The sequence below is a fragment of the Microplitis demolitor genome, chromosome 6 (assembly GCF_026212275.2).
Source record: "Microplitis demolitor isolate Queensland-Clemson2020A chromosome 6, iyMicDemo2.1a, whole genome shotgun sequence".
In the NCBI taxonomy this organism is placed as follows: domain Eukaryota; kingdom Metazoa; phylum Arthropoda; class Insecta; order Hymenoptera; family Braconidae; genus Microplitis; species Microplitis demolitor.
Window position 1 is genome coordinate 2942626 of NC_068550.1, and position 15854 is coordinate 2958479.

General features: G+C 29.1%; 1 protein-coding gene across 5 annotated transcripts in view; it reads left to right on the forward strand.

The window, feature by feature from the left end:
• The window catches only part of LOC103577342 (WD repeat-containing protein 47), a 48856-nt gene that overhangs the window by 13767 nt on the left and 19235 nt on the right, over positions 1-15854 (forward strand). For all 5 annotated transcript variants that reach the window (XM_053739771.1, XM_053739770.1, XM_053739768.1 and 2 more), the window contains exons 2-6: positions 698-1394; positions 1462-2068; positions 2156-2504; positions 8012-8122; positions 8208-8283. In XM_053739771.1, coding sequence (XP_053595746.1) covers positions 717-1394; positions 1462-2068; positions 2156-2504; positions 8012-8122; positions 8208-8283 — 1821 coding nt within the window. In that variant the 5' untranslated portion in view covers positions 698-716. The remainder of the gene's footprint in view (positions 1-697; positions 1395-1461; positions 2069-2155; positions 2505-8011; positions 8123-8207; positions 8284-15854) is intronic.

Consider the following 15854-nt stretch of genomic DNA (forward strand, 5'->3'; position numbering starts at 1 on the left):
AATTATTAAATTTTGATTGAAAAAAAAAAAATTTATATTTTGATTTATTAGAAATTAAAAATTTCTGTTCCAAAGCATAATTTTTTAAATATTAAACCCATAATTAATAATTAAATATTTAAATATTTGAAAAATTAATAACAATAATAATAATCAGGGGTTTACTATAAAATGGGAGTAAAGGAAGTGGTTTTTTATTTTTTTCACGAATTATTTTAAAAATATATCATAAATACTTGAGTCGAAGTTGGAATTGTTGAAGTAAGCTTTTAAAATAAGCGAATCGCGAGCGAAAACATAACTTTTACTTAAAAGTACATAGTTTCAAAACTTGATCTAAAATTCTGAACAAACTAAGCGATGGACCGATTATCTTTGGCCCAGTTAAAGCCAAAATATATAACTGGCTACAGTTTAGTTCGATATAATTTTTTTTCATACAATATCATTTGTCATGAAAAAAACTGATTTCAAAAAATTTTTAAAAACACATCTTTTTTTTTACGCAAATATTTGATTTAACAATTAGCTAATTTTTTAAATAATTTATAATAAATTCCACTCTACTACTTTACATTTTTTTTTTGGTGCAATGAGATGTCTAATTATTGCGTCAATAACTTGGTATCCGTCAACGGAAAAATGAACTAAAAAAATATATTATTTGTATGCATATTAAAATGAGTGATGATTTCAGGTTGCGGATTCGGTACGTGATGCCGGCGGCGCATCTGACGCTGCGAGAAGAGGACGTGGTGCGACTGACCCTCGAGTTCCTTCACGGCCGTGACCTTCACATCACTCAGCTCTCACTTGAACGAGAGACCGGTGTGATAAATGGTCAGTACAGTGATGACGTTCTCTTCCTACGTCAGCTGATTCTAGATGGACAATGGGACGACGTGCTGGAATTCATTCAGCCGCTAGAGGCATTACCTGATTTTGACATGAAAAAATTCACCTACTCAATTTTACGTCACAAATATGTCGAATTACTTTGCATTAAATCAGAGGCTAATATTATCATTGCCGGTACCAACGGCAGTGTTGATAATGCTGTCGAGGAGGTTGTAAAAGTCTTGAGTGATCTTGAAAAAGTAGCACCTTCCAAAGAAGAATACAGTAGCCTTTGTTTGCTACTGACATTACCACGACTAACTGATCATTTGCAGTACAAGGATTGGAATCCAAGTAACGCCCGAGTCCAATGTTTCAGGGAAGTCCACTCCCTTGTTGAAAAATTTTTACCCGGTGACCGAAAGACTGATCCAAGTCATCCCATTGCTTCGGCTAAAAATGACCGACTTATTCAATTAATTATCAAGGGAATTTTGTATGAGTCATGTGTTAATTATTGTCAAGCTAAAGCCACTGGCTCCAAGGAGAGCGAACAGGTTTGTTAATCACTTAACTTAATTAAGATAGTAAGTATTTAAGCTGACACTATGAATTTTTTTCTAGGTTGAAATGAGCTTCTCTAGATTACTAGACGGATCAGTTGGGTTCAGTGACTCAGACTTAAGTTTACTGTCTTGGTTGCAAAGTATACCGCCAGAGACATTTGCGGTGCCGTTCGCCCAGAGGACATTGAACGTAGACGTTGAGAGACTTGAGAGACCATCTTTGGAGACGTCATGGACTGAACATATGCTGATAACTCCAATAAAACCAAAGACCTTCCCACACAGTGCGATGCCATTTACCAGGCCACGTTCTGCTGCTGATATGATGTCGAGAAGTCTCGTACCGGCACTGGAAGCCGGTTTGGGTCCACGTAGTCCTGGGCCTAGAAATACAACACTACCATCAGCCGCACTAATGGCGCTTTCAACTGGTGATATTAATCCCATGTCACGATCATCATTTGCTAGTTTTCATTTGACTGGATTCAAAAATAACAAGATAATGAATACAAGTGTCGACAGATTATTTGAAAATGAAGGCGATGTATTTCTCAGCTCAAGTTATGTTGAGTTTCAACAACAGTTACCGTCAATACAAGAGACTATTGCTAATGCGCAGGCTAAAACAGCAGCTAGAGCACGCGGACAATCCCAAAGTCCTGAAGGTAAAATATTTTTATTATATTTTATAAATATTATATTATTATTTTTTTATTTATGATTTAATATATATTTAATTTTTATTATTTTAGGACATAAAACAAATCCATCGTCAGCATCAACACCAGAAAGACGTTTGCCAGGTCGTGAATCACCAGCTCTGTCAACTGCAAGAAGTTCAAGACGTGATTCTTTAGCTGAGAAACCAACTGGTATTGCTGCTAAAATACCAGAGCCCACAGTGATACCAGCACGTGGTGTTGTAGCTGGTGATAATCTTGATCAAAGTTACAATGGTGATTTATTTAAAGAGTACCAGAAACAAAAACAAAAATTACAAGAAACAATCCAACAAAAGGAACGAGAACGCGACGAACTTGTAAGACAACTATCTGCCCCTATTTCAGCGCAATTGGTTGACAATAGACTGCAAAATGAAACGTGAGTACTTGGCCAATATTTTAATCTTTAAATAAAATTATTGTTCATAAAAAATGTTTGGCAATTATGCAGTAGTCCGGCGTCCGTCTATTTTTAACTTGCAATCATCCAATTTTATTCGTATCGCTTTTGGATAAATTCCATCAGGAACTACGTAACAACGGATTTGATATAAAAATTGGATTCTGTGTATATAAAAATATTTTTAAAGCATAAATTAATCCATAGTTTTCATATTTGTATTCAAAATTTATTTAATATTCATTAAATCTCAAAATTTTTGTTTGTCAATCCGCGCAATCTGACATAGACCACATTTAAAGTGAAAAAAATACCGTCAAATCGATAGTTTTGTCCAGAGTGCGCCAACGGGCTCATCAGTAGGCGGATGTTGACGTACTCTGCCTTAGACGATGTCTCTATTAGTTCGGGCAAAACCAAAACACTGCAGTGAACTCTACTGTATTAACCCGGTAACAACCGGAGGCAGATAGTAGCGAATCCCTCAGCGTTCTTGCATCTATATAGAGTTGTAGTGATCAAAGTAACAAAAGTATGTCAATTTAAATTTATTCAAAGCTTACAATTTATTTTGTAACTTCAGATAAATATTTTTCACCCTCCGTCGCCCATCTTACGGCGATAAATAAATTATATTATTATTTAAAATTATTTATTTTGTGAATTTGATACAAACAAATAATTTATCCTGTCTTTCCAATTTATAAGGATACATAGTTTAGCCATTAATTGTAATTTTTACACAATCGACTTGATTTTTATCAACCCGCTGTCAAATTCAATAGATTGAGTGGTTATTTATGGATATTATGGTTATTAGAATTTAAAAATTTTGAAAATATTTGGAGCCGTGCAACAGCATAATTGAAAAATTTTTTAGTTTCAATTATATATGGAACTGTTTAAATAAGTATATTTTGCTAAGAGAAATCAATTAGCATTAAGGATAAATTTATGACTTAATGCGGGATTTACTTAAATTAGAATATAAACGGGTATGGTATTATGAGCTTTGCGCGTATTCACTTGAAGGGTTGTTATGGTTTTATATTCCCCTTGAAATACCAGAATAGAACATACGTTGAGTCTAGACATAAGCGTGGCGCCGATTGGGAATTCAAAAAAAATAATAAGTAAAATAATAAAAGGAAAATTATTTTTGTAACCGGATGCTGTCAAAGACACTATAACTTCACAGAAATTTTCTGTCAGTCATAAGTTTTTAAGTTAAGTACTTACATTAATATATTTAAATAAAACTATCGAGTTGAGCTGGTCGCCGATCTTACCGAGTGTCCGATAGAATAAAAGTAAAAAGGGTAAAAAAGTTTAAGTACTTGTTACAGTCGTGTAACACGAGTTAAAATTACCTTGGCATGAAATGTCAAGTGCAATGTCTATCTTCGAAAGGTGAAAAAAATATTTTAAGTAACCGCGATGGTTAAAGTATCAGGTAGTAAAAAATTCACTTCTTATTTATCGTCTGTGTTTTATGTGAACGCTAGTTTTCGTCTTCATTATCTAAATTTTCTTTATTTTTTTAAACTTTTACTTTTTCTTCTTCTTCTTCTTCTTCTTCTTTATCTTTCTTCGTCTTGCTTTCATTCAATGCTATTTCTTCCCACTACTAAAATTTAAGTAGTGTAGTAGCGTTGAACGATAACGTCTCGAGGACGAGTACCATTAATATTCAAGACGTCATAAGTTCTTGAATGACTTGCGGCCAATGACATCGGATTGAATAAGATTTTCATTTTAATTTAATATTTTTCTCAGATAAATTTTCTTAGATATCTTAAAGTTTTTATTACAGAACAAAAAAAAATAGTAACAAAATTTTTTTAAAAAGTAATCAGGTTATTTAGTAAGAAATTTGCATATTGAGCCTTTCAAAGAATGGAGACTTTGTATGCAATACAAATACTTTCGGAAAAGATTTATACTTTATCTGAGAAAATTCAGGCCTCCAAAAAAATTTTTTTGAATCAAGAATATTTACCTTCAGTCGAGAATTTTTTTTTTCTGTGCATCTATGAGCGAAACATTTCAGAAATCTAGTCATCCAGTAGATTTTTTACTTCCCAATTTTTTTTCCGTGCGTGGAAAACGTTCGAATCTTTATGAACATAATTATTATTCGAATTCAAGGTACAAAGAAGCTAAATACGGACAAGAAAAACAAACTTTAATGTTAAATTTTCAGTAAAAAGTAGTTTTTCAGGAAACGTGTTTGAAGTTAAAAGTACGACGCATATGTTTGACTTACAGTTTGTTATAAATCTTCACAAGCTCAAGTTTCTAAGAAAAAAAAATTAAGCATTTATTTAAAAATAATTTTTAAAATATCAAATATAAATAAGTAAATAAATAATTTTTTTTAATCCATTTGTCTGAAATCTTTGAACAAATTCGGTGCTGGCATTAATTATTACAATAAATGAAACGTTATTTTCTGTTTGATTGATTTAATTCAAATAATTTATCTTACATAAATAAAAGTTGGTGTAATTATTTATGTATTGTCAATAATTTAGTGGCCGGAAAAAGGAAACACGGGTGAAATCGCATGACAGCCGTCAGTAATAGTACAATCACGTCATCATGCGCGATTTACAGATTTATTGTTCTATTGTCCTTTGAGAAAAAAAAAAAATAGTAATGCCTGTCCTCGAAATCCCAAAAGCTCAAACGCAATCATAGTAAATAATAAAATCTCAATTATTATCATAATTTCCATCAACATCATCGATAAATTTAATTTAAATTTATCTCATTCCTAGATGACACTGACGATATTCTTTTATAAATTCCTCCTACATTGTTTTACAAATCGCGACAACTGCAACGCGGCATTTGTCATAGAAAAATAAATTATTTTAAATGTACGCATAAAAAAATTATTTTTATTATTATTCAGGTGACATGTTTAAGTTTATTTCTTTAGTAAATATTATTACAATTGTTGTACATCTGAATAAATAATTTAATAATTATCAATTATCCTCAATCGTTCGAGAGCAAAAATATGAACAACTGATTAAAGTGAAGTATACTTTGATATGATAAATTAAAAAAAACACTTATTTAATTATCCTCATTTAGTTTAAATTTAATATAAACCTCCAATATCACGTGCAATTCATATAAATATAATATTCGTGATTTAAGTAATGCAGTATCTCAGTATCGCTTAACAAAAAACGAAGATCCGTTACTTTTCTTACAACTAAAACGACAGCTGTTAGATGTTTTTTTTTACCCGTAACATCTAAGATATTACCTCCGACAACTATTATCTTCTCTGATATTTTTTAAAAAATAATTATATTGCCTACATAATCCATGGCATTGATAAATTTACTCTCATACTATTCTCTTAAAATTTTTAATTGTCTATCTCTTATATTTTACTTCTATCTATTTATATACTTCTATTGTTTGGTTTATTTGCTCCTAATATATTGAAAAAATTAATAAATTAATTGACCGTAATTTTTATAAAGTGCAATTGAAGTGTTTGAATAAAATAAAATCAAACTATTGAGATGTTCGAGTGTACAGTTTTGTCAGAATATATAATTACGTTATATGAGGGAGCGAATTATATGAGTTAACTCTAGTGTTATAAGTCCAGAGGTCTAGAGTGTAGTGAGTTGTTGATTTTACTGACTATTACTTGGTACTGACTGAAGTGAAGCTGACTTGGTACATTCTGCGTTGAGCTTCCCCAGAGGTGGTAACTCTCCGTACACTGATAACTTTTATGTGTCTAGTTTTATTTTATATTCAGTACTATTTTAGTTATTCGCTATTATTACCATAGCTGTCTTACGCGGCTGTATATATATATATATTTATTTATTGATTGGTATTTCTGTATTGACCACGTGGAATTGACATGTGATTAAACTGTGAAAGTGTTTTGATAACATAAGTACTCATTTTTTTTTTTTTCAATCCTTTTAATCAATCGGATTTAAATAAAATGATGTACCATAAACCAACGGTACCGCGATTTCGTATCGCGGAGAGAATAAGTACAAATCGCCCGGTGTCGAGGAACATTAGCTACGAACATGAGAGTAATTGCAGCTTTATTATTTCTGCAAGCAACACGAGCATTAATCGGTAGGATTTTTTTTAAGTTTTAAGGGAATTGAAAAAAAGGAATTAATTGAATTTGTTTTATTTTTTTTTATTGTAAAGTGTAATGATTATTTATTGTTTGAGTTGGGTTAAATTATGTAGGTTGCTCTTGAATGGAAAATCCAGGCATTGATTGCATAGTTGATATGGATCGCAAAACAAGTCGAACAGTTGTTCTGTTTATTATTGTTTTTGGTTTTTATTTTTAATTATGTATAATTTATACTACGGTTCAATCGGTTTGATTGGTATAATTTATTGGTTTTGTGATATGTTTTAATTATAATAAAAGAAAAGTTGAAAAATTATAGAATGCATTTTTTTGGGTCAAAGTTTTCGCTGAAAGATGGAAGTATAATTGAAAATTGCTGTTTTTTATGGTTTTTAGTTCAATTTGATAAGTTTTTGATAAAAAATATTGCGGAATATTATTGTTGACAATTTTTTAATTTTGAGATAAAAAATTTTTTTTGATTATGAAGTGTTTGTTTATGCTGTATTTTTATTTAAGTAATAATATTTTTGTTAAAAAGAATAATATCAATGTAGTAACGAGACATGATGTAGACTTTTTCAAAATATTTTATGACGTCAATTGTTGATATTTTTTTTTTAATTTCAAAAGGTAGACATACGATATTTGAATTTCGAAAATTATTGTCTGAAAATTTTTAAAAATAATTATGAACAATACGTTTGCTGAAAAAAAAGTATTTGTTTTTTATTTCAGGGGTAATGATTTGATAATAAAAATTCAGAAAATTTGATTGAAGTTTAAAGCATAGATTTTTACTCAATAAAGAAATTAAAAAATTTTAAATGAAATATTAACGTGATATTTAAACAGAAAACCAAAATTTGCTAGAAATTTTGAACTGATGAAAATTTTAAAAAATTTTATTACACTTAATTCGTATACTAAACGCCAAACAATAACATTTTTTTATACATTTCTTTTAAATTTTCACTAGTTATATTTATTTTTTAAATTTCTTCACATAAAGAACGAAAAATTTCTTATTCTTCAAAATTAGAATATTTAGTTACTTAAATTTGAATTCTCTTAATAATCGACACTTTAATTGCACTAGTAACTCATAAACTTCAAAAATTGTCATTCAATTTAAAAAAAAAAAATTGACATCGAATTTATATAAATAATTCCCACAACTTTAAAAATTTTTAAAATGTATGATAAAATTATATGGTCATCCTTATAAATAACTATAATCTACAAAATTCCTCCATCTATTTTTTTTCAAATCTCCCTTTTACTAAAAAAAATGTATTTATCACAAATTAAATAATAAATATTAAAAAAAACTATAATTATTCCATAGTGGAAAAACACACATAGCAAGTAAAGGACATTCACCAATTCCTTCAAGTACACCAAACAGATCAGGAATTCAGTCACCAAAACCTATGCTAAATGGATCAAATTTAATTTCGTAAGTATATAAAATAAAAAAGTAAAATCGTATATTTCCCCCTAAAAAAATAATTAAAAACAAAAAATTTTTATCCATTTCACAGACACAATTCATCAGCAACTAGCGTGTACGAGTCGAGAATCCAAGAAAGCCACTACGACACCGTTAAGCCGCTTAAGGTAAGAAATTAAACTATATATCAACTCTTATTTTGGACTATTGCTAGCAATTAGCTCTTGTTCTCGTGTTAATAAACATTTGCCATTACACTTGTAAAGTTTCTCATAATGAGTTTAAGTCTCAAGGACACTTATATACTAACATCCAATACTAATACCGTACTAACAAATACATTTTATATTACTACCGTAAAACGTTTAATTTTCAATGATAAAAAAAAAACGAGAACAAGACCAAACAACTTAGTGTCTTACGTCACAGTCATATGTGAATTTTAAGATGCATAAGAATGATATAAAAGATTCAATCATTAAATTTTAATTATTATAATCAGACATCAAGGACAATTATTAGTTTCACATGATGTCGATACATACAAATAAATTAATTATACATTAACATTTTTTTTATTTATATCTAATTACAAACAATTGAATCTATTAAATAATCAGTCATATATAGGATTAAAAATAAAATCCTACTTTTAATTGACCGATTAAAATTAATCATCGATTTGTTCTGGTAATTAAGTAAAAAATTATTAAAATCAATTGATGAAAATTAATCGGTCTTTATATAATTTATTACGGTTAGTTAGTAAAAGAAGAGTCTAAAGTACTTGTGATTATTATATTTTAAAATATTTACACAAAAAAATTTCATATAGTTATGAGGACTATATAATATGAATATATGAAATTTTTAATTTACATTTAAATGGAGTCTTTTGAAATTTAATAGACAAAAAAATGAGCGCATGAATGAGGCAGCGAGTAAACAAAGTTCCCTATACATTAGTTTTCTCAACTTTAAAATAGTACAAATATATAATTCTTGGAATACACTTGATACGAGTTTTTATGAATCATGACACGGCGATATGATCCGACTTAGGAAAAAAATAACCATTTATATTTTGTTAAAAAATCTTTCAAACCACTATTTTTAGCTGATTACAATTAACGATGCTGCAATAGGCCTTATTTTGTTAATTTACTGACTCAACGTGTCAAGGTTTTGTTTTTTAAACCAAAAATTTATTAACTTCTATTTCAGTGACAGCCTGTTGGTAAAAATAGCTTTTTATGAGTAATAAAGTCAATGAAATGAGGGTTACATTTGTAATTATATATCATTTGGTGGTCATATTTTATTGAATATATGATTGCGTATTATTTTGCAAAATAAAAATATTTTCAATATCAAGTTTATTATACATACATATAAATATTTATTTAAATATCAGAAGTATCGTTTGTAATACGAGTACTTGATGTTTATAAAAAAAATAATTATATGCCATCAGATATATATATCTAACTATATATCATCGCTTTGCTTGAGATATATATTTATGTATAAAATGCGAACAAAGTATTCAATATAAACTGAAAGAAAAAAAACGGCCCATTTGCCCCCTCCTCTCCATAAAAATATATGTACATATAATTATCTAAAATTTACTTATTTACATACAGATAATATATAAAAAAAATTTTATGAAAGACCTCTAAAAAATTTGAGACACTTGAAATTCTTTATTTAAATTCAAAAGAATTTTTAACAAAAGACAAAAATATTTCAAAAAAAAAAAACAAATATAGCTCACACCCAGTGCTATTATTTTTATGAAGCAATTTTTAACGACATGAATAATTACATATGTATATAAATATGTTGGTTCTTCATCTTCATTAGTTTCTCGTGTTCAACACAGTATAAATGATGCAATCATAATCCAATCAAATTATACAAATCATTACGCGGCTTAATTTGTTATTTTCCATCCTGCCAAACCGATATATGCATAATTTACGCGAGACTTCATCCAAACGCCGGTATTGACTATTGCGTAGGTTGATCTAGAGTCTATTCAATACAATAAATATACTTCCTCATTCATCTAGCATATTTGTTTATCATTTATCTTAAAATAATACCATAATCCACATTTGATTATATGACGGTAAATAGAAAAAAAATTTATTGCCTTTAGTCATCATTATTATCATTTATTTATTTATGATTAAAAAAATATCATTTTATTGATAGTGAAATATATACATGAGATCGATTCAAAAATATCGACTATTTTATTTTTTTTTTCGAGGACACACTCAAAAGTTTCAGTAAAGTTCTGATCGATTTCAAGAGCTTGACATTAAAATGAAAATAACCAGAAAGTTTTCTCTAGGATTTCTCTAGGATTTGTCTAGGATATGTCTAGGATTTTCAGAGAAATAAATTTTTCTAAGTTTTCTCTAGGATTTGTCTAGGATTTGTCTAGGATATGTCTAGGATTTTCAGCGAAATGAATTTTTCTAAGTTTTCTCTAGAATTTGTCTAGGATTCTCAGCAAAATGAATTTTTGAACTAATTTAATATAGTGGAAACCCAAAACATGCAAACCTTCTCAATAAATTCAGCGGAATATATAGTATACTTTTATTAATGGGTAACGTGTAATTTAATTCTCATGTTTATTATGGTAATTTTAATGAAATAGATATCTGGTTTTCTTTAGACTGTATAATTGACAAGTACCTACAGTACATCAAGGTAAACAGCAATCCGTTTGTCTATCACGTAGGTGTCACATAAATTTTTTTTTTACTTATACTCAGTGTAATCAAATATTACTCAGTAGTATACTGCTTTGTCCACACAGTTTGCGTGACAATTAGCCATGACCTTGCTCTCAAAGAATTTTTCCTCTCACGTTTTAATCAGTCATCTTTTTAATTATTTTTTTACCTCAGCTTTTCATTATTTTGTTATTATTATTATTCATTAAAAAATTAAATTGTGATATAATTATTAATTACTGCTCCCGTAATTATCCGAAGCAGTCATGCTCTACATAATATTTTTTTAAACATATGATTTACTTTAAATATTTATTTACACACCTCAAACGCTGAGTTATGGTGTGCACTATATTTAAAAATTTATAACCTATAAAGTATTCATTTGCTCTGCTAATTATTGTAACGAAAAAGAAATTCATTGAATCAATTTATATACATACTCTGTCATGTTTATATTTTATTTGAATAAAATATCAGTGTTCATATATAAAAAAAAACTGTTTAAAATTTCAATGTATTTCCGGGTGTTTGTGTGCGCATCTACATAGATGCGATAAAATCTTAAATATTCAATGAATCGACTAGATTTCTCTTGCAATAGTTTTAAAATAAAACTTTAAAATCATTATTTAGTCCCTTGTTTCTTATTTATTGTGGGTAAAATTTTTCAAATTAAAGTTAGTCTTCGCGCTTGAGGTGTGCAATTAATAAGAACTTTGGAAATGTTTTTTGTTGGTTGTTATTTTATTTTATTATTCAAATTTAACACTGAAAATTAGTTCAGAAAACGTTCATTATAGAGAATCTCAAAATGTGACGGTGATAATTTTTTTTTTGAATCCTTTTTGAGAAAATTACTTCTGAAAAAGTCTTTTGTTCATAAAAATGTCCGAAAAGGTTTGTGAAAAATTTTTTATTATATTGCGTTTCAAAAATAAGATCAGGGAACTCTTTTTGAGTATTTTTTGAACAAATTTTTTTCAAGTCCAATAAGACCGCCAATAAACTAAAAATTTTTGAGTTATTAATCAAAAAAATTATTTTCTAAATGAAATATTTAAAAAATAATCTTGAGAAGCATTCCAATGAATGCATAATATGTAAAAAATTTTATCCGTGAGAGAATTTTAAAAATTAACAAGCGAAAATTATAGTTTTCATCGTTAACTGTAAACCGAAAAAGAAAAATTAAAGTACAATAATTTACAAAATAGCAAAGTATGTATTGAAAATAATAATTCAAGTACACCACGGAACCATGATAAACAGAGTGAATGTTCTGTTTGAATTGGCTTGAGGGCCTCACACGATTATCACGAGCAGCATTCCATTCCAACAACAGTCTCTCTGATATTCTTTTCTCTCTGCATAACACTGTACTATACCATGCTTTTCTGCTTTGACTCACAAACTAAGTGAGTAACATAATACCAGTAACCAGTGTTCCATCATACACGGAGTAATACCTATATACATATATGCACCACTCAATACAGAATTTAAATGCACTACTCAACATATTATTCTGTGATGCCTCACATCACATGTTATCCATCTACATTTCTCTCTTTTATTTCATTTCCACCGTGTATGACCCGTTACCACTACATATATATATACATATAAATATATGTACTATACGTAATGCAACAACTATAAGTAAAGACTAAAGCATGTCTGGCAAAAGTCGGTCAGTCAGCCTCACAACAGGCTCCATTTTTTTTTTGCTACAATGAAAATGACCTGGAATTTTTATTCCCCTTTATTATCATCATCATCGTTAATAAATTTTTTGTCATCAAACAAATCTCTACACAAACTTTTAAATTCGTTTAAGAAAAATGACAACAATCTTGTTAATTTTTTTTTTTTTTTATCAACGTGGGACTAAATATCACTTGCTATCTAAACAATGTGACATCTACAAAAATAACTTGACAATGAAATGGATCCAACAATGAAAAAAAAAAATGAATAATGATAATAATACCCAAGGATAACCGAAAAGGAAAAGTTTACTCATCGCATAAATTTTCTTTGGTACATTTTTATCGTGTAAAAACCCATAAGTTTGACCTAATATGGATAAGAGAAGCCTTACAGCAAAACAACGTGTGATCTGGTGGGGATCACCCAACAAACCCAACTCTTTTACTTAACTTCACAACTCTCCCTTCCTTTTTCATATTATTCCTCTCTCTATGCTATTCAGTTAGTATCCATTCAGTCGCGTTAAGCAGCATACGCTCTTTAAATATACCATTAGATTTACGCGAACCGCCAGTAATTATTTTAACGCATCTTACTCGCTCCATTTAATAAGAGAACAAAACAAAAAAAAACGCAGCTTCGGTAGCGCTGATATCGGTTTAAATAAATCGAGTGTCTTAAATAAATAATTAGTGAGTTTGTAAAAACAAATAAATAAAAATGTCATCGATGCATCAGCAAGCGGCGATACGTCGGTTAGAAGCCTTATTCAGAGATGTGAAACTAGAACAAGATTTAACTAAAAACCCAAGTATGAAATTGGAGCGTAAAATCGATAGATGCTGTGACATTCATGGTAAACATGCCAAGGAAAATTGTACAAACCGTCGAGGTTCATTAAATGGATTGTATCCACTGCGTAATAATAATAATTTAAATGGCAGTACCATGGGACGTCGTAGTTCACTGGGTATATCATCTTCTTCTTCATTACTATCAACATCATCAACGTCTAATTTATCAAAAAAAGAAATTCATCCATCGTCCTTTCCAAGTACACTACGTAGAGATCCTCTGGCAGCATCAACAGGTGCTATTAATCATCATTTCAAAAGGGACACTTATTCATCATCAATAGGTGCCGGTGGATCCTTCCCGAGACATGATTCTATTGGCACGTCTTCGTTACTCGGCACTGGATACAACCATAAAAAGGATAACATCACAACGAGTTACAATCCTACTCTGAGACGTGATTATGTAGCTAAGTCAATGACAAGTCTCCAGAGACCGGCGATGAGACGTGACTCGTTGGAAAGTGCTAAAGACAGCTTTAATAATAATAATAATTTGTCGAGTATCTTTGGTACGTCTGTTGATGTCGTTGATTCTCCGAGATCGGATAGTATTGATTATCATATGAGTGGTAGAAGTATTTCAAACGGAAATCTTAAGAGTTGTTTAGCTGGTTCTAATGGTAATTTACGTAGTAATTTAAGTGTTACACTTAAAAGTGATCCGCTGCATGGCTCAAATGGTAATTTGAGAAAAGACAAATTGGGATTGTCGGTTGGTAATTTTTACACGCCGAGAAAAAGTTCCATGGAACGGACAAAGAGATTTTCTACAGACTCACTTGATAATTTCAAAAGAAATTCATGGGATCCTGGACGAAGAAGTTCTTCCGGTTCCTCAGGTGGTTGGGATGATGCCATTTGGGAGGAAGATGTTGGGAAGGTAAACTTGTTTTATTATTGAAGACAACGAATAAATCAACCGTGAAATTTTAAAAATTCTTATAGGGTTTTTTTTTTTTTTTAATAATTAATTTAGATAAGAAAATATTTGTTTGATTTGTTGATTAAAATTTTCCTTGAAATTTGACATTGATTTTTTAGTTTTAATGAGAACACGGTCGTTAATGTTTCTGAAGATTCTTGGTCCTGATGACGTCAATTGCGTCATAAGTTGTGCCATGCATGGTAATAGTCGCGCGCTTGTTCGCTTAGTCATACACTAAACACACAAGCAAAGACGATTGCAAAAAAAATTTTATTTTTATTGATAGTTAAATGCATTTTTTAAATCTATTGGTTTATAGATGTCTGGATATTTTTTATTAATTTTATTATTCAAATTAAATCCACCTACACCCGTAAATCTGCGTACAACAACAGCTCTTCCGCATTGTCATATTTAAACATTTGTTTTTATGTTTTGACTTCTGAATTTTATTTAAATATCAAGTTAGTCATAGATCGGAATTGTAAACAGAACTACATTAAATATTAATTAATTTAATAAACCGCCCACTTTTGTTGCTAATATGGTCTCGACAGCTTTATAAAATGGATTTTTTAATCTATTATTTTATTAATTTTTTGCGTCATTTGTAATTTTATATCTAAATGATAAAAAATTATTTATTTAATTTTTTTTCCTTTTATTTAAAAAAATTTATTTAACTAAAATAATATGCTAATTATATCAAAGCTTGATATTTATTTAAATAAATTAAATTTTTTTTTTTAAATAAATAATATTACACTTTTATTTTTACAGTCATTAAAATAATTCTGATATATTCTTTCTCAATAATTTACCAAATTAATAATAATAATTAATGTGAAATTTTAAAAATTAAAATCACGTAAACTTATACTAGAACGTGGTTTTTTTTTTTTATTTTTTGAATTTCTGTCAATTTCTTTAAGAAAAAAAAATGGCAGTCATTACGCACTACTGTCTTATTCATGCCCTCTATATTCAACACTCAGAGCTTTTATAAAGAAGAAATGTCTGATATATCATCATAAAAAAAAAAAAAAAACTAGTTCATTTACCATCTATTAAACAATAAACTTTCATTTCTCCTAAAAAAGAAGTTCGCATCGTAAATCGCGGGAATCGTCGAGGATTTTTGAAAAAACGCGTGGGATTCCAGGGCTAAAATGTGACACAAAAATATGACACTTGAATCCCCGTATATATTTACTCAGCTCTTAACCTTAAAAAACAAAATTATAATATTAAAAATTCAATGTCATTTAAATCTTTCATAACAGGACGCAAAATCACTTTTCATACGCAAATGTTACTCTCAAATAATATGACCAATAATACTATCACTTAGCCGACATAAATTCAAATAATTTCATACCTTTTTTCATATTTATTCGTCGATAACACTACATTACAATATGCATAATATCCAAGCATTTGTTTCGGTACACGTGCGTGAATGATTAGTTACGCCATAAAAAGGTTAACCG